The sequence below is a fragment of the Mus musculus genome, chromosome 10 (genome assembly GCF_000001635.26).
Source record: "Mus musculus strain C57BL/6J chromosome 10, GRCm38.p6 C57BL/6J".
In the NCBI taxonomy this organism is placed as follows: Eukaryota; Metazoa; Chordata; class Mammalia; order Rodentia; family Muridae; genus Mus; species Mus musculus.
This window is the reverse complement of record NC_000076.6, coordinates 24,915,030-24,934,575: the sequence shown is the minus strand read 5'-3', so window position 1 is coordinate 24,934,575 and position 19,546 is coordinate 24,915,030. Positions and strand designations below refer to the sequence as shown.

The window sequence follows — 19,546 nt, the reverse complement described above, 5'->3', positions numbered from 1 at the left end:
TTCATTTATAAGAAGGGCATCCTTTTACATCTCTCTGGGAAAAACTCACACTTCTGAAACAATCTCTACCTCCAAACACCTCCAGCACCTCAACGCCAACATCTCAGGACATATTTGTGGCACCTGATTGTACCCTAAGTCAGAAGTGATGTCTATAGACAAATATATATCCCATATATAGCACAGATTAACTTAGATGGTTAAACTCATATATTTATATCATTATGCCCCTACAGTGCCTACAGGCAAAACTCAGCAGGCATCACTATACACAGGAATATGGGGTGGCTACCCCTGAAAGCTACAACTGGGTGCCAATGAGTGAAGCTGAAGCCAGCAGCAGCTGGGCTAATCAACACCTCACACTTCTCTCCAGCTCCACCGAGGTCACCAAGTTGCTTTCCTGGCGTCCTTTAAAACATGCCCAAAGCTGCGTTTAATCAAAGAAAACATCAGGGGCACCTTTGTTGAGAGATTCTTCAAAAGTCCGAAGTACACGTAAGACAGAAAACAAGGCAAAACCCAAAGCTAAAATGAGCCAACTGTGCCAGATTGAGTGAGACCCGAGGAACAGACAGTTCTGTGCAACGTGCATTAAGGCTGTTGAATATATACCAAAGTCATAGGGGCGAGCCCTGAGCAAGCTGTTTACTGCATAGTGATGCCGTATGTACCATTATGTTTAATAACATAAAAGAAGGCTAGGGAGATGGCTCCAATGGGTCAGGTACTTGCTTTGAGAGCAAGAGGGATTGAGTTCAAATCTGTGGCACCCACATAAGGGTATGCGTTAATCACAAATATGGGAGGAGAAAGACCATAGCCTTGTGTGTCTGTAACTCCAGTATAGTGGGTATGTAGAGAAAGGTGGATTCCAGGAGGTCGCTGGACAGCCAGTCTGCCCAGAACACACAGCCCCAGGTTCAGTGAGAGACCCTGTCTCAAAAAAAAAAAAAAAAAAAAAAAAAAAAAAAAAAAAAAAAAAAAACAATTAAAGTGGAACAAAAAAGAAAGATTCTGTTATCTTCCTGTGACTTCAAGCATGAACATGTGTGCCTCACCAGCTCCCTCCACCAGCCCTGGCTGTCCTGGAACTCACTTTGTAGACCAGGCTGGCCTCGAACTCAGAATTCCGCCTGCCTCTGCCTCCCGAGTGCTGGGATTAAAGGCGTACGCCACCACTGCCTGGTGACAAAGGGATTTTAAAAAGGAACTGAGATAAAGAGACGAGGATAAAGGGTTTAAATATACTATTTATATTATTTAAATTATTTAAAATAACATCATTTTAAATATACATTTACATATTCATATGGAAAGCAGAATGAATAAAACATACTTTTAGTTTCCTTTAACAATTATAAAAAATTTATGGGGCTTGAGAGATGGCTTAGCAGTTAAGAGCACTGACTGCTCTTCCAGAGATCCTGAGTTCAAATCCCAGCAACCACATGGCGACTCACAACCATCTGTAATGGGATCTGATGTCCTCTTCTGGTCTAAAGACAGCTACAGTGTACTCACATAAAATAAATTAAATAAATCTTTTAAAAAAATTATATCAAACATCAACTGATATATAGATACACTAATAATCCTCAGCAAAAAGTGTTGAATTTTCTCCCAAAAGTAAGATTTAGTACATTTATCAATTAATTGACCAAGAAAAGAGAAAGAATACATTGTTAAAATAGCACACATGCGCGTGCACACACACATATAGACACACGTACACACATGGTTTGTCTCTCTTGCTTTGGGTAGAAACATGATTTTCTGCAGATTTTCAATCTCTCAGAACACATCAGTTTTCATTTCCAGAAGGCTCTTAGAATCCCTTGAATCTTTTAAAGGTGGCAAAACTAATGTATAAGAATCATAAATCTTGTATGGGGAAGGCAGACATGAGAACATGGAAACTGCACAGAATAAACCCAAATTATGTTCTCCGTGATCTAGCCTCAAGTGGCTTGTATGGCTTGGTCAGGCCACCCCACCTCAGTCGACACAGCTCTTCCCCACATCTTTGATGCTATGTTCCAGGCCACATTTAAGGATGGAGTAAATCCGGCTGCTCGTAAAGGCCATACACAACTGTCTTACGGCTGTGGTCCCCAACTCAGGTATGCAAGGCACCAAGTACCCCTGTTGTTTCTAACAGTTCGGAGCATCTCCATATGTAGTCATGAGTGCTTTTGATGTCTTCCTTCTATTGCAGATCTCTACTGACGACCTGCAGCTGGAACTTCCAAAAGGAGGAAAGTCTTGTATCCTGACACCAACACTGTGGTTCCTGCCATGAGCAGTCACTTTTGCAGACATCAGGCATCAAAGTGGGTAGAGCTCCCTCCTTGGTCCCTCTGTCATAAGTGGCTCTCCCTGTGTAGCTTGGCTCACAGAGACCAGTGGTGCTGATCTTCCATGTTCTGTTTCTTTTTTTTTAAGAGATTTATTTTATTTTATTTTATTTTATTTTATTTTATTTTATTTTATTTTATTTTATTTTATGTATATGAGTACACTGTAGCTATACATGGTTGTGAGCCTTCATGCGGTTGTTGAGAATTGAATTTGGGACCTCTGCTCGCTCTCTTAGTACTAGCTCGCTCTGTCCCAAAGATTTATTTATTATTATATATAAGCACACTGTAGCTGTCTTCAGACACACCAGAAAAGGGTGTCAGATCTCATTACGGGTGGTTGTGAGCCACCATGTCGTTGCTGGGATTTAAACTCAGGACGTTCGGAAGAGCAGTCAGTGCTCTTACCTGCTGAGCCATCTTGCCAGTCCCAAGGTTCTGTTTCTTGTAGCACCCACCCTGCTGTGACCTTTGCTTCACATCTGGGTGAGTCAGGAGAGAAGGGGAAGAGGAGTCTGCAGACACATAGTTATGAACCAATGTGAGTCAGATGTCTAGAGCGAGCCTTCCCGTAGCTGCCCACTCTGTTCTGGAGAGGACTAGGAGGGTTCCTTCCAGAGGCCGATGAGATTTGAGCATCTCTATAAGCACTGTCTCAGGGGCCATCCAACGTAGCTGTATTGAGTTTCAGGAATCCACGCACCAAGTAGAATTATCCACCATTTTCCAGCTGTCTATGAGGGTGGTAAAAATCCTGGGTTTTATCTGTAAAAGGTCCTATCTGTCAGCTGGCTGGTAAAGATACTATAAAAAATATGGGGCACAGTTTGGAGCATCAAAGAGAAACAGGCAGGCTGCAAGGAATTTTTACTTTTTAGACCCTCTAATCATGGAACTGTAAAAATCCATTTTCTTCATTACCTGAAAATGCATTATTCTGAGTGATGTCTCCAGAGAAGATGATACAGCAGAAACACAGTGGCAGAGGCAGGAAAGGCAGAGGGTTAGAACGGAGTGCCTGTAAGTCAAACACCACTAAAGATTGCCAGGAATATACCAGACACTGGAGCTAGGTAAAGGCCTCCTGTACACCCATACAAGGAGCGCTTCTCTGCCTTCAAATATCAACAAGTTTTAAATCCCCAGTGTGTAGTACAGAGCAGGCTGGGTGGATTTGAGGTCTGTGTTCTTAGGAATTGAACCTTTAAAGCGCAGTATACATTCTCTACGCTAAGGAAAGACTTGGGCTGGGAAAAGTGGGCTCTGCCAAGACTCAGGCCGATGACCTCGTCCCCTCCAGAGCAGTGGGTCTCAAGCTTCCTAACTCTCCAACCTTTTAATACAGTTCTTATGTTGCAGTGGCCCCAATCATCAAATTGTTTTGTTGTTACAGCATAACTATAATTTTCCTAGTTATAAAGCATACTGTAAACAACTGTGTTTTCTGATGGTTTTAGGGTAACCGCTGTGAAAGGATCTATCAGCCCCAAAAGGAATTGGGATCCACAGGTTAAGAACCAGTGCCTTAGATGTTCTGAGGCCACAGCTTTGGAGATTGAAAAGACAGTCCTTTGTGAAGACTAGAATCTTAGGCCAAGGTGCTTGCTGCCAAGCCTGACACCCCAGTCTGACTCTCAGAACCCATACAGCAAGGAGAACCTCCTCAGGGCCATGGTATGTGTTTCCCAACACGGACACACACACAATCACACAGAGTAAAGGGTTTTTTAATTAAGCAAGAAATACAGTTTACACATATGTCTGCATAAGGTCACGGAGGGTGGTAGCCGACGAGAGACCAGCTCATCTTCAATAAGGAAGTCAGAGAGCAGAAGGCTTTGTCAGCAGGGCAAGACTATACTTTGTTAGGAAGTGAGGCATTGTTCAGACTTCCTTATGCTTTCTTATGAACAGGCTGTATTAGCCAACAGTCCTGTCTGTACGTGAGTTGTGCCACTTTGGGTTGAGGGTGCTGGGCTAACACAGATCTTAGTTAAGCATTTCCTTGTCCTTTGATTCCTCAATGACCCAGAACAGGCAAACAATACGATACTTATGTTTGATGAATTAGATGACTGCATCTACAACTGGACTTGTGCACTGAGTTCTGGATGGTCGCCTGAAGGAGAACGCAGGGAGGCAGGCGATACTTTAATAGGACTGACTGTGAGGGTAAATCGGTGTCATACATGGAACCGTCGTGTGTATGGAGATACCCAGAACAATAAAGACCCAAGAAAAACAGATAGTCAAGAAATCATGAGTTTTACTTAATCAGGGCGTTTTGATCAGTCAGTCCAATGATGCCAATGATGAAAAGTCACCCTCAAACTGCCCGAGGGAAGACTTTCAGGAAAAGCCCTGGTGATAAAGTTTAACAGCAAATACCTATGAATGAATGTATAAAGCTAGTAACGGCCGTAGCACTGTTTTCAAAACGTAGTCACCGGCTCACTCTACATTTGCGAGACCCCGACAGAAGTAAATGTAAGGTCAAGCGATTTTGAAAAAGAGGAGCACCAGTTCCTTTCCTGAAGCTCTAACGTCCTCCGGAAGCCCTACCAATGAGGCTGCATGGATTGGTGCAGCCACAGGTGATGAGCCCAGGGCATAGAGGAAACTGGAAGATGGAGCAGCATATCGTTTATAACAGCAACTTGGCATCTGATGGAGATAGCTCAGTGGTAACGTGGGGAGTCTGTCCATTTGGTGCTGGTGGGGAAACTGGGAGAGACAAAGGGGAAATGGAGGATTTAAACAAAATACAAAAAAAAAAAAATGGACGCAACAGTCAGCAATCACTGTGAATAGCAAATTCTTCATGCATCCAAGACTTAAGCCCAGCATCTTTCAGGCAGGAAAACAATCTACCCCTGAATGGCATTTTTCTTCTTTTCTTTTTACCTTTGGGGCAGGTTCTGTGTTGACCTTTGAACTAACCCTATAACCCCAGCAGGTGTTGAACCTATAATCCCCCTGCCTCATCCTCTCAAATAGCTGGAATTTGTGGGCCAGCACCAAGAGGCCCAAAGAAAGAGAAAGTTTAAATTAAATAGAAGAAAATGTAGAGGTATTGACAGGTGGTGGTATCACACACCTTTAATCCCAGCACTCAGGAGGCAGTGACAGATTGCTATCTGTGAGTTCAAGGTTAGCCTGGTCTATAGGGCTAGTTCTAGGGTAGCCAGAGCCACACAAAGAAAACATGTCTCCAAAAAGCAAACAAAAATGTAGAGGTGCACATTTGGGATCTGGGAGCAGGTAAAACTTAAATTCCTAGCTAGCTTCAAATATATAGGAAAATTCTATCTTACATAAATCAATTTTTTAAAAAAATCTATAACCGTATATCAGAAAAACATAGTAAGATGAAAAATATATTTGAAAAGGAGGTATCAAAATGGTCCTGAGGGACTTTGGCTTCTTGATTTATTCATTCAATAAATGCAATACATTTATTCAATCAATAAGTCAATGTTTATTTTGTACTGAACGATTCTATGTACTGATGGTAGAGGGAACAGAATCTTTCTTGAGGTATTAAAATTCTGGGTGCTTTTTGTCCTCACAAGGTTAAAGAAATTTACTTCTGACATGTGGGTTTTCTTTTTAAAATTATAATCATGTAACTTTGTAACTGGGAGAATACTTGGTTGTGTTTCTTCTAAATTAATACTTTTAAAAATATTTCTTTAGTGTTGGGGGTGGCTTTACACAGGGACCGGACCACATCACCCACGTGGAGGTCAGAGATCAACTTGGAGGAGTTGACTCTTTCCTTGCACCAAATGGGTTCTTCGGGTCAAACTCGGGTCATCGGGCTTGGTGTTACCGGCTGGCCTCTCTCATCTGCCCTAGATCTCAGGGGGCCCTGCTGACACTCTGCTGGTGTGTAGATTAGAATCGCGGCAGCTCGGCGGGTGCAGAATGCCCATTGCTCCGTTTCGATTCTTCTGCAACCTGTATGTGACTAGCAACCTCACCAAGCTGCAGTCTCTTCCTGGGCAAAACAGCATAAGAATGATTCTCAGTCTGAAGTTAGTTTAAAGAGGAAACAGGAAGCGAAAGAACATTAACTAGAATAGCACTTGGCACACGACAAAGACAACTCATATTAGCTAGTTTGCTTTCCCTATCTTGGGATATCATGATTCCAAAAATGAGATTTTCCTGGAGACTGTATTTCAAAAATAGAACTGCTTTGGGTTGTCAGGGAAATAAATGATGCCTTCCTGTAAATAATAATAATAATAACAACAACAACAATATAAAACAAAAACCAGCCCCATGCTTTCCTAGACAGTGTAACCTGGTGACACATGAAATGTGTCTCACTTTCCCCAGAACTTGAAGCCTTGACTCAGGATGCTCAACAGGAGGGAAGTAAGAGACACCCCCCCCACCCCCTCACCCCCCCCCCCCACTTGCTGTTTTAGCCTCACCTTGCAAGTCCCCAGTGGACTTAAATCCTGGAAAAGGTGAGCACCCTGCCCTGAGGTGCCCAGGCCGGAAGCCTAGCACTTCACATGAGGTTATGAAATCACACATAATTGTCAATTGTCTGAGGAGAGATTAATGTCATCCAGCTGGCTTTTTCAAAAGGGTGTGAACTGGACGGATGAATAATGCTCAGAGGGAAGAATGGTAGTTCCTCTGATGGGGAGGTTCTGTTGACTCTGTCATTCTTCCATTCGGTGGGCGGAGCCAGTTGTTGGATAAACAGATCCAACCTGATTATAAGGGGGGAAAAAGATGTGCCCTCTGTCTTTTAGGGTTACGGCCGGTGGAGAGGAGCTGGACAGCCCGAGCACATGCAGCAGCAGCAGCCGCTGGAACCCAGAGAGAGCATGAGCTCCAAGCCAAAGTCCTTAGAGATTATCGGAGCGCCTTTCTCAAAAGGACAGGTGAGTTTGGCTTTGAATGACTGGAATTTATTGGGAAGTGTTACATTTTAACACTTGCCAGGCATCGTGGTCTAGCTGCAAGCTGGAAATGTTACATTCTTAACACTTAACAGGCGTTGCCTTGGGGCTACAAGCTTCCCAGCACCATCTGGGCTCCAGGTGCTAGAGCTCAAGTCTCTTCACCACTGTGTGGCATAGTATGCTTGCCGACTTTTGGATCCTGCCAAAGTCCATTTCAAGACAAAGAGTCACTACAAAGCTTGAAGAAAAACCCTCTGGATGTAGATCACCTGTGTCTGGGCTGCAGTTTCTCTCATAGTTACGGTGGCTCTTGGTGCTTTTGATGTTTTCTGAGTATGGAGTGAGAGATTGTAAGAAAACACATTAGTCTGGTTACGTAATTCATGCTTAGAAAAATGTAATGGGTGGTGGTAGGTAGCCTTTAGGCTTGTTTTAATTTGGATAACTTAAATAATAGAGCTTTTGCAAGTTTGCGAAGAATTCATGGTATTTTGAGCTTAATGATTTTGAGTATTAGTTGGGGGGGGGAGATGGGGGGGGAGGTGGGGGGTTTACATCTCTCTTTAAGGAGAACAAATAAAACAATACATCAGGTCTGCACGACTAATGGATCCATAAATCTCTGCCTAGCCCGCCTAAGTGACTCACGCATGTCAGCACTGCCTAAATGCGCTCCTCATTCCCCGTCTGCGTGGATACGCTCAGGCTGCTAATTAGAATGAGATAGCAGGATGCCTTAGGCTCCAACTCTCTGTGTTTAAAAAGGACGGGGGGAATCCAAGCCAAGCAAGGTGGTGTGTGACTCCTGGGTCCTTTTGTTTTACGTGGGGTCTTTCTCTTGGCTTTTAGACTCAGGCAGCCTTTAGCCTTTTAAACTGTGGAACCTAAAGATATAATCTGCCCCCCGCCCCCCCCCACACACACACCCTCTTCACTATACAAATTGTGGAAGGTTGGAGACCCAGACTGTATTTGGTATCAGTAATAGCATTTCACCTTCTATGGAAAAATCTCCACAGAGCTCTCCCAGAACACTAGAATATGGGGGTATTTTGTTGATTCATGATGCCTTTAAAACCACAATATGGCCGGGCGTGGTGGCGCACGCCTTTAATCCTAGCACTCGGGAGGCAGAGGCAGGTGGATCTCTGAGTTCGAGGCCAGCCTGGTCTACAAAGTGAGTTCCAGGATACCCAGGGCTATACAGAGAAACCCTGTCTCGAAAAACCAAAACAAACAAACAAACAAAAAATCACAATATGGGTCTGGATAAGTGGCTCAGTGGTTAAGAGCACTTGCTCCTCTTTGAGAAGACAAGGGTTCAGTTCCCATCCCCCACACCAGACGGCTCACAGTTGCCCATAGCTCAAGTTCCAGAGAACTCAGCACCATGTTCTGCCTCCATGAGCCACCCCCACATGCACACACACATAATGAAGCAAACATTTAAAAAAAAATCCATAATATGCTTACCTGTTCTTTTGTTTTAAAATTTTTACTTTTCTTCTTAAGTGTGTGTGTGTGTGTTTATGTCTTCAAGATTCATATACATTCAGGCACTGGGCCATCTCACCAGCCCTTCATTTATCCTTGAAATGGTTTATAAAACAGACTTGAAAATGATGACAACAACAACAACAATTAAAAAAAAAAAAAGAGGGAGGGAACCCAGGAGGACAGCAGGAAGGAAACAGACTTTGGCCTCTGGGCATCAGCAGAGGCCACCATCATGGTCAAAGCCCTTTTAGGAGACTCTGTCTTCAAATGCCATCTGCTGCCCTCTCCCAGTCTCAGGCAAGCTCCTCTGACAGAGATTCCCCTTAGCTGTGGGCAGGAGCCTGGAGTTCATTGTGTCAAGCCTGTAAGAACAGCGGCATATTTTCCTGTAGGAAGCCATTTGGCAGAGGGTGAAACTGTCAACACATATACATAGTTGGCCTACCTAGGCCTACCTAAGTGTGGTAGAAGTTTGACACTCGGGCAAAAGGAAGAGTAGAGGGAAGACAAAAGTTTGAGTCTGAGAACAACCCCATTCTCTGCCTCACCTCATTTCGGGACACTAACTGCAAAGTGAGAGGCACTGTTTTCATCTTGTGGTTGACTTAGCCAAGGCGTAGAGAACTCTGCCCATTTACTCAGTCATGGACTCTTCACCGTGTGCTTGCTTCCAGGCAGGATTGTTTTATTCCAAAGCTTGTGCTCAGCTCTAGAGGAAATCTTTACCTGTGGCCAGTAAGGGGCTGGGCATGACACGTTAAATAGTCAGGGATGCTAAAAAAAGAAATTTACAAAGTGGGCAAAGAAACCAAGCAATGAGCATAGAGCAATCATAAGACATAGGTTTAATGAAAGAAATAAAATGGAATGCCAGACATGTCATCGTGAGGGGCGAGGCTGTGGTTGGTAGAGGTGATCCTCGGGTATGTGGTGAGTCTGAGGCTAGCCTGGGTATGTATTAATAAAACAAAATAAAACAAACCCTACATATTCCACTGATGAACGTACCAACAGTCACAGCGAACACAGTGCCAACTAAGAGGTCTATAGGATTCCTTCTGCTGCCTGAGAAGGAGAAGGAGAAAGACCAGTGAGTCTTTTTAAATTTTAACTTGGGGTATCCCCTATATGTCAGTCCTCCACTGCAACATGCAGAACTCCACAGGTAAAACGTTGAGGCTGAAACCTGACAATAGTACAACCACTTTAAGCTTACCCCTGGCCAGCTTACAAATAAATGAGACTCGGACTTTGGTTAGTTTATTTGGCTTTGACAATCACTGGGGGGTCACCCCTAATCTCCTCATTTAACTGCTGGCCTGGCTACCTCCCCAGTGGTGTGCCCAGATACTCGCTGTTTCTCCTGGCCATGTGTTCATGGTCCATCTCTCCTCAGGGTGGCTTCCTCTGTCCTTCTTCTTCCTTCTGTCCCTAGTCTCTCCTCCTCTGACCAGGTCACTCTGCTGACCAGTACATACACAGAGAGAGAGAGAGAGAGAGAGAGAGAGAGAGAGCACTATAATGGGGGTAGCCTAAATCACACAGAAATCCTCCTGCCTCGGCCACCCAAGTGGTGGTAGCAAAGGAGTGCATTACTATGTCTGGTAGAATCATACCTAAAGTTTGTCTTCTTTCTAGTTTGTACACACTGTGCATACACATAGAGAAACACACACACACACAGAGAGAGAGAGAGAGAGAGAGAGAGAGAGACAGAGAGAGACAGAGAGAGAGAGAGAGAGAGAGAGAGAGAGAGAGAGAGAGAGACAGAGAAACTTAGAGAGAGAGAGACAGAGACAGAGACGGAGAAACTTAAGCACTGTTCAGCCCCAAAACAGAAAAGAGTTTAAATATCCTTATTACAGAGAAATGAGAAACGTTTAAGGTGATGGCTATGTTAAGCTAAGTTTACTTTACCAGTATCTCCATGGATGCAGACATTATGCTAAACATCATGAATATATGTACATGATATAAAGCAATTGAAAAATGAGATTAAAAACAATTTATGAGCTGCAAAGAGAAGAACTTGTCAGGCAGAATATTCAGGGTACCTGGTGACCGGCAGAAGAAATCTGACACCATAGAGTTGTCTAGACACTAGGGAAGATCATCTGTCATTTAACCCGAGAGGAAGTATTTGCTTAGTTTAGGGTTACGGGCCCAGTCCTCAGGGTACACACACATGACTCTTGTCACCAATCTCCTGGCCAAAATCACTTTCTGTGTCTTATTTGGGAGGGGGATATTTTAAAGTGTTAGAAATCAAGATCAGAAAGAGAGAGAGAGGAGTTATTTCTTTAGACTTCTATTGGCCAAGGCGGGTGGGGAAGAATTTTTCTGAATGGGAAGGTGGACTCAGCAAGATGCATTTCTCAGGTCAGGTTTAAATGGGTGGGAATCCTAAATACTATGATGTCCACAAAGGTTTGAGGTGACAATTTTCCTGGTTGTCTGGTTTCTCCTCAAGAGCCCTAAGTGCCTGCTGTGTGGACCTGCAGGTGGGTTTCTTCAGGTCACAGTTTTCCCCTGCAGAACCCTTTGCCCTAGATTTTCCCCCAGGTTGCAAAGTTTCTTCACCAGTTTGTCACCTTTCCTGACCATCTACCAGTGTTGCAAGACCCAGCCCAAAGATCATCTGTTGTCGCCAGCCTTCATGGCACTCCCTGTTCTGGATCCAATTAGAAGCATCCTGTTTTTGTATCAGCGTTGAAACAACCACCCGTGTACATAGGCTGCGACCTGCTGTCCATGTTTAGTGGGTTTGCATGGAATAAGTGTTTATTCTGAGGACAGCAGAGTGTGCTGGAAGAGGCAAGCATGGCCTGGTATTCCAAGACCAAGTGACGGAGCTCCTTCTGCTACTTGGTCTGCTATTTGCCAGGATGAAAATGACTTTGTGGATCTTCTCTCTTCCTGGCATAGGTACAATTCACTCCACCTTACTGCAAAGATTAGAAGGGAAAATGTATAAGGGTGTTGGACCCACGAAAGCTTAAACACTGAATGTTAATAGTTCAATTGACTGAGGAGTAAGTTTTCTTGTGGGCATTGGCTAGTCACAATCATGACTGAATACTGTGTTTTTTCTGTTCTTCAGCCTCGAGGAGGGGTAGAGAAAGGCCCTGCAGCACTGAGGAAAGCTGGTCTGCTGGAAAAACTTAAAGAAACAGGTAACTTTAAAACTGAAAGGTGATCAGATAATGTCCCTCTCACTCTGAAGGAAGGACGGGCTTCTGAGGGATTTGCTAAACCAACAGATCCACGCTGAAGAAACAGGGTCTGGGAAGGATGCCCAGGAGACACTACAGAAGGAATAGCCTCACTTCCTTACTTGGCTGTTTGGCCTTTCTGGACAAACGACTGTACAAAAGGATGTATGATATAAGAAAGAGGGTTGGGTGGCTGGTAGGGGAGTTGGGGAAATGAGAAATGAAAAACAATAGCTGCAAGAAATACACCTTACTATTGCAAGAAGATCCCTGGCTTGTGCGAATAAAGGAGAACAGCAATGCTAACTGTAATAGGAGCAGCATCTAGTGTGCACACATGTGCACATGCATGCAGTGAAGTGTTGCTGAGGTACCACAGCTAGAATGCATACATTTTCCAGTGAGATCAAAATGGACAGCCAATTTAGGAAGCAGGGTCACAGTTTCATCAACATACAAGACCTGTACATGAGTAACAGCAATATTTATAAAAATAAAAAAATGAAGTAATAAAGTAGCCAACTGGTTTATGGGTAAAGAGTGGTGGACCCAGGAAATGATGTAGTATTCAGCCATGGAAAGGCTCAGACTCAGCTCAGACAAGGCCACTGATGGGTCTCAGCAACAGCATGCTAAGTGAGAGGCTTGGCACCAATGAGCAACTACAGTTGATGTCAGGTTCTAGGAAGACAGAAACACAGCTAAAGAGAGCAATAAATAGTTGTTGGGAGTTGAGGCAGGCAGCTGCTGATGGTGGAACAGAAGTGTATGATGGGGGTCCCAAGATCATACGTGCTTCCCACGTTTCCTGGCCTACACATTTCAAATGATTGAGTTTTAATGGATAAGCGTCACTTCATAAAGCGAGAAAGGAAAGAGGATGGAGCTAGGGCAGGAGGGAGTGTGAAAGGAGGAAGGGAGAAAGAAGGAAAGAGAAAGGAGAGGAAAGCAGGAGGGAGGAGAAGGGAGGAAGGCCACTCATTGGAGAACAGAAAGCCTGAGTGAGTGGCCTTATCCTGGGTTAAATAGAATAAACTTGTTACATATTATATCAGATGAAAGTTCTTTAATCTGTGGCTAAGTTTCGAGTGCACAGGGATATAATAAATACTTCAACAATGGCTAATTTGAAGCCCTGAACAGACCCTACATCCAAGTGCTACAGGACAGTCTCCAATCTAGAAAGTCATGTCAGAGCTTGTGACAGAACGCACAGTCAGATTCCTAGGAACTTTGGATTGTTTGCCATTTTTTTTTTGTTTGTTTTATTTTGTTTGGTTTTAAATGTGAAGAAGTGTGCATTTCCTAGACTCTCTGCATTGGGAGGTTTAGGGCTAAACACAGACATTTTCAGCACACAATGTGGGTGAGTCAAGAAGACACTGAAGGCTTCAGCAGGTGACAGCATGGGTAATGAAGACCAGGATCAGAAGACTTACAAAATGCTATAGCACTTCACTACTGATGTTAGCTGCTTCTGATGTATTTCTGGGGGGGATATATGAAATATTAATTTTTAAACCAAAAATGCTTATGACAGAAATATAAAAAGCACTTAACACTTGAGTGCACACAAACACACCTATATACATCTATACACACCTATACACACCCACTTGTTCACTACTGGATCAAGATCACAATTACCATTAGCTTCCTTCAGCATCCTTGTCCATGGATTGACTCGGGAAATAGGGAGGGCCTGTTATGTGGCATGCACGTAGCGGCTAGAGGGCTGGCTTGTAACCTGTTTCTGTCTAGTAACGTTAAACTTTTAATGGCAGAGTATGACGTGAGAGACCACGGGGACCTGGCCTTTGTTGATGTCCCTAATGACAGCTCCTTTCAAATTGTGAAGAACCCACGGTCTGTGGGGAAAGCCAATGAAGAGCTGGCTGGTGTGGTGGCAGAGGTCCAGAAGAATGGAAGAGTCAGTGTGGTGCTGGGTGGAGACCACAGGTGTGTGGACTGCCTATATCCCTGGGGGTCGGCACAAAGGGCATAAGGAGACCAAGAAAGAGTTTGCTCCCTCTCCCTCTATCTCTCCATAGATTTTTTTATATACATATAAAATCTTATATAAATCTCTCTATATATATAAAATCTACATATATCTTATATATATGTATATATATATGTGTGTGTATATATATATATATATATATCTCACATTTCAGCTCCTCAGGCCTCCCCAGGGCATGATGCCAGAGCAAAATCATAAACTGGTTCTAGACACAACTCTGATATAGAAAACCAGGATCACGGAGGCAGGGTCAGAAAACTTAGAAAATGCTACAGTAGTTAACTACTTCTATGCATTTGGGACATATGAAATATTTATTTTAAAAAAAACACACACACACACACACATATATATATATATACATACATACATACATATATGTGTATGTACATATATATGTCTGTATATATATATGTATGTATATATTCTTTAGAGACATTGTATGGGTTAATTTACTATGGAAACATAGATCAAGCTCTATTTGAAGTCTTCAAATATCTTTATCCAAAAAAAAAAGAAAGCTGGGCATGGTGGTGCACACCTTTAATCCCAGCACTCGGGAGGCAGAGGCAGGCGGATTTCTGAGTTCAAGGCCAGCCTGGTCTACAAAGTGAGTTCCAGGACAGCCAGGGCTACACAGAGAGACCCTGTCTCGGAAAAAAAAAAAAAATCTTTATCCATACAACAGAAAATATTTAAGTTGTGGGTTTTGGCATAATCTTACATTTTAGAGATTAGCTTTTGGGGAAAGTTAGTTTACGAAACTTGATTACTGATTATGTACACAATTCATTTAGGTGAACAATTTTAAAATATGTGCTTTTCATTACAAAAGCACTATAAAACTTTTCAAAGAACTCACACGCACACACGATCAATTTTACAATGGCTTTTGTGTTATATCTCATGTTCTGTTCTAGATCAACATCCTAGATTTCATTGTTGCTACTTAGTATGCACAAAAGGATTATCCATATTGCCAGATAATCAGGAATGATTCCATGTGTATGCATATATCTGTGTGTACATACACATGTCCATATTGCCAGATAATCAGGAATGATTCCATGTGTATGCATATATCTGTGTGTACATACACATGTCCATATTGCCAGATAATCAGGAATGATTCCATGTGTATGCATATATCTGTGTGTACATACACATGTCCATATTGCCAGATAATCAGGAATGATTCCATGTGTATGCATATATCTGTGTGTACATACACATATCCATATTGCCAGATAATCAGGAATGATTCCATGTGTATGCATATATCTGTGTGTACATACACATGTCCATATTGCCAGATAATCAGGAATGATTCCATGTGTATGCATATATCTGTGTGTACATACACATGTCCATATTGCCAGATAATCAGGAATGATTCCATGTGTATGCATATATCTGTGTGTACATACACATATCCATATTGCCAGATAATGAGCTTTACATTTTCACCAAAACAAACACCAGTGTTGTGCCTAGAGCCGGTTCACTGTTTTGGATCTGGGACCCTGTCCTGGGAGGCCCGAGGAGCTGAAAGGTGGGAACATTCCTGCTGCTCTTAAAGCAGAGGCTGCTTTCTGCCTGGCACCTGTGAGCAGGGCTTCCACTGGAAAGCTGAGGGGAGCCTGAAGTTCCCTTTCTTTTCTCTGTGGGGACATTTGGAAGTGACACAGTTAAGATAGCCTGAAGGTGAGACAGTCACAGCAGACATCAAGCTAAATGAATAAACAACCCTAGGTAGGCATGACCTGTTCGAGATACGGACGCTCAGGCCTCTGGGTGGCATCTGCATGTCTCCAGGGGCGACAACACTGGCATCCTACGTCTGACCTGCCGTGTTAGCTTCTGTATGAGCAAGGTACCACTCAGTTCTCCTCCCACTCTCGTCTCCTGTTTGCAGTCAGGAGTATTTGGATGGCTTTGATGACGAGAGTGGATCCTTGTATGGAGAGCAAGTAGGTAGTAAAGGGAGCTGAGCGCTGACTTGGCAGAGACCCCGGCCACAGGAGCTGAGGGAGCTTCCTAGGGCTTCTTCCCAACTGAAAAGGGCTGCATTCTAAAAAGCAAACAAGCACACCAACCAACCTGAAAGGCTCTGCCATGACTGAACACAGAGAATCAAGTACTTATCAAGGGAGAGGAGAGTTCAACCCCAAGAACTAAAGACTATCCAAGGCTAAGGAATTTGTGTAGCTAGTGCTTTTTTGGCTACGCTATAATTTGTGATTTTATGATTTGTTAAAAGGTAAAAAAACCACTCACATCTTTCTTACTGACATTATTAAGGCCAGTGACTGGCGAGAACCATCCCTTCTCGACTGTTAAATTAGTTTAACCAGCACCTCTAAGGTCTATGGAGGAGCTCACTGGGCAGAAAGGATAATCACATAGGCACAGTACCTGAGCTAGCAATCTGAAGTATGTGATGACGTTGCAAACTTGATGTTCACACGCCTTCTTTTCCTCCCAAGTCTGGCAGTTGGAAGCATCTCTGGCCACGCCAGGGTCCACCCTGACCTATGTGTCATTTGGGTGGATGCTCACACTGACATCAACACTCCCCTGACAACCAGCTCTGGGAATCTGCATGGGCAACCTGTGTCCTTTCTCCTGAAGGAACTGAAAGGAAAGGTAAAAGACTCCTCAGCACTCTCACACAAGAGGGAACTCGCCACAGTGGTTCCGGAGGGAGAAGGCAGACAGGGAGAGCCTTCCTGCACTTTATTCTTGGGATAACTGAAGCTATCGTCTCTGTAGTAAATAAGGAAAAAAGAAGTTGATAAAGGTGGCGGGGCTCTTCCCGGACAGTTTGCATCCATCTGCACTTGTCTCTGTATCCACGAGGTCCCATGATCTCAGATACTAAAACTGGATGCTCAAGTCTCTCAAATAATATGGCACAGTATTTGTATATAACCTATGTGTATCCGCCCCCATCCTTTAGACCAGCTCTAGATCACTTATAATACCTAATACAATTAAATGCTATAAAAATAGTTACAACTGTACTGTCAAGGTGAGTAGTGTGTATATGTCCAATGTAGACCAAGGCACTATAGGCTTACTAAGTACATTCTCCATCTATGCCTGGTGGAAACATGGATGCAGAGGGTTGTTTTCTCTTTGTATTCTTAAACGGCACTTTGTAGTAGATGGGGCAGACTGACCCTTTCTAAGCAGGTCTGCAGAGATTCGGAAGGTAACCAACTTGCCCAGAACCATGCCAAGTATGTCACAAGGCAAGGGCAATCGGGGCTCCTGGTTCCTGCCTCTTCTAAGGACATACCACAGGTTTTCCCTTTCTCACCAAGGGCTCCCCTCTACGTCCGAGCCTATCAAAATGGCAGCTTTGCCATGCAGATTACATTGTGATAGGTTCTTGCTAGGTGGTCCAGGCTGGCTTTGAACTTGCTGCCTGCTTTCTGAGTGCTGAGATAGGAGTGTGTGGCCATGCGTGGCTTTCAGGGTCTTAAGATCTGGGAAGCACTTATCGGAACCACAGGAGAAAGCGCTCCTCCCTGTTCCTTAGAAACTTCTCTCCAAATTCTGGCTTAAGTCTTTTTGAGAAGCACAAGTACAGATGTTAAGAAATGTTAATTGTCTGTGCTCAACATTAAATGCAGTTCTGTCAAAGAGAAACACATCTATCTAAATGGAAACACCATTGTTTCTAGTTCCCAGATGTACCAGGATTCTCCTGGGTGACTCCCTGCATATCTGCCAAAGACATCGTGTACATTGGCTTGCGAGACGTAGACCCTGGGGAACAGTAAGTTTATTCCATGTTCTTTTATATGCTAGGAATGCTTTACTGGTCAAATCTGTTAAGAGGTTGTTTTTTTTTTTTTTTTTTTTTGGTCACTATGTATATATGTATATATGCATGTATTTACATAAGCATACGTGTTTATATTCACTTATAGACATAGTATTATTTAGGCAATTTGTAACAGTTTACTCTTAAAATACAACTAGCTGCATATATACACAGTTCACAGGACTTACAGTGATCTTTCCCCCCAAAGGAAATGTAAGAAAAGTCAGCCTTACTAACCGTCATTAACTTCACTCTGTTCTTTTATAGCTATATAATAAAAACTCTGGGAATTAAGTATTTCTCCATGACTGAAGTAGACAAGCTGGGGATTGGCAAGGTGATGGAAGAGACCTTCAGCTACCTGCTGGGAAGGTACGATGCTTTGTGTGCGAGTTCATGACTAAGGTTTCCTCCTGACATTCCTGTCAGCGCAGGCTGCTAATAAAATTTAGGTAAAACCATGGATCTCCATGTGATGCTTTTATAATGCAGGGTCAGACCTGCATTTGATTACTGACTCCTAAACCACTTTAAGCTGAAAGCCCCTCCTGTTTCCTAACAGGAAGAAAAGGCCGATTCACCTGAGCTTTGATGTCGACGGGCTGGACCCAGCATTCACCCCGGCGACCGGCACCCCGGTTCTGGGAGGCCTATCTTACAGAGAAGGTCTCTACATCACAGAAGAAATTTACAAGACAGGTAGGGAGAGTCTGAGGCACTGAAGCAGCAGCTGTGCGCTTGGCCAGTGTGGATGTAGGCCCTCCTGACCTGGAGAGCAAGCACCCCGTTTCTTCTCGATTACCCGTCACATGATGTGACACACAACCTGTTTACTGTTAGTCACCAGCTCTTCTTCACAGATACATTTGGGAGTCAGGGGTCACAGACTTTAAAATGTCAGTTACGTTGATCAACTATGTCACTATGCCTTCCTTTTTTTGTTGTAGGGCTCCTTTCAGGACTAGATATCATGGAAGTGAACCCAACTCTTGGGAAGACAGCAGAGGAGGTGAAGAGTACTGTGAACACGGCAGTGGCTTTAACCTTGGCTTGCTTCGGAACTCAACGGGAGGGTAACCATAAGCCAGGGACTGACTACCTTAAACCACCTAAGTGACTGTGAATGCGCCACATGAAAACCATCTGGGGCATCACAGCAAAGCAGACAGAACTAAGCAAACGCCTTCTCCTCCCAAGGGCTTGTTCTTTTAGAAAAAAAAAAAATTTTTTTTCCAGTAAGTATGTATCCCAGCAGTTCCTTTCTGGTATGAAATTCAGGATGTGGAAATCAAAACAGCTATAAAACTAGGAAACATGTATTCCCCATTTTAGCATAAGTTATCCTTAAGAAGTAGTATCCAATTAATTTTCAATTAAAAAATGCACCAGCATTTAAAATACACGGTGATGTTAAGTGTCAATTCACAGTTGGAAGCAAAGGTATCCAGAGAGGTAGCCTATATCCACGCTGTTCAAAAGATGTATAATAAACTCTTTATAATAAAATTCTGTTGTCTGCATCTTTCCAATCACATGTAACATACTTACCCATGTACATACCATACCACTATATATGAATATATACAGATTTTCCTACAGGGCATACAAATAATCGTCTCTAAAACAATGGAAGACATTGATCATTAAGATTTGGTTCCTCTCTTGTAACATGGATACTCTCGGGCTTAGACAGTGCC

General features: G+C 43.3%; 1 protein-coding gene and 2 long non-coding RNA genes across 5 annotated transcripts in view; 2 read left to right on the top strand and 1 right to left on the bottom strand.

The window, feature by feature from the left end:
- The window catches only part of Gm36228, a 29,394-nt gene extending 25,365 nt beyond the window's left edge, over positions 1-4,029 (top strand). The window contains exons 3-5 of the long non-coding RNA XR_871528.3: positions 2,044-2,123; positions 2,219-2,333; positions 3,818-4,029. This is a non-coding gene — a long non-coding RNA (predicted gene, 36228). The remainder of the gene's footprint in view (positions 1-2,043; positions 2,124-2,218; positions 2,334-3,817) is intronic.
- Positions 4,030-4,071: 42 nt separating this feature from the next.
- On the bottom strand, positions 4,072-11,886 carry Gm40616. Of its 3 annotated transcripts, none has more exons than XR_001779741.2 (4): positions 10,837-11,886; positions 8,759-10,242; positions 6,803-7,614; positions 4,072-5,084 (listed from the first exon to the last, which is right to left on the bottom strand). It is a non-coding gene; the product is annotated as a predicted gene, 40616 (long non-coding RNA). The 3 variants fall into 3 exon arrangements; XR_871527.2 differs by lacking the exon at positions 10,837-11,886 and having other exon boundaries at positions 8,759-8,874; positions 9,331-10,512; XR_003948854.1 differs by lacking the exon at positions 10,837-11,886 and having other exon boundaries at positions 8,759-10,510.
- Positions 7,106-19,369, top strand: Arg1 (arginase, liver). The gene is made up of 8 exons (NM_007482.3): positions 7,106-7,264; positions 11,883-11,955; positions 13,779-13,953; positions 16,504-16,663; positions 17,707-17,801; positions 18,117-18,221; positions 18,412-18,548; positions 18,797-19,369. Exons 1-8 carry the CDS (start codon positions 7,208-7,210, stop codon positions 18,964-18,966), a joined length of 972 nt encoding a protein of 323 aa, NP_031508.1. The 5' UTR covers positions 7,106-7,207; the 3' UTR covers positions 18,967-19,369.
- The last annotated feature ends 177 nt before the right edge of the window (positions 19,370-19,546 follow it).

What these genes read in the sequence shown, in the direction of transcription:
- Arg1 (NM_007482.3), top strand. Translation starts at nt 7,208, where the DNA reads ATGAGCTCCAAGCCAAAGTCCTTAGAGATTATCGGAGCGCCTTTCTCA. An exon ending in TGAAGGAACTGAAAGGAAAG is followed by an intron (nt 16,664 to 17,706) that starts GTAAAAGACTCC and finishes CATTGTTTCTAG; the next exon opens with TTCCCAGATGTACCAGGATT. An exon ending in TTCAGCTACCTGCTGGGAAG is followed by an intron (nt 18,222 to 18,411) that starts GTACGATGCTTT and finishes GTTTCCTAACAG; the next exon opens with GAAGAAAAGGCCGATTCACC.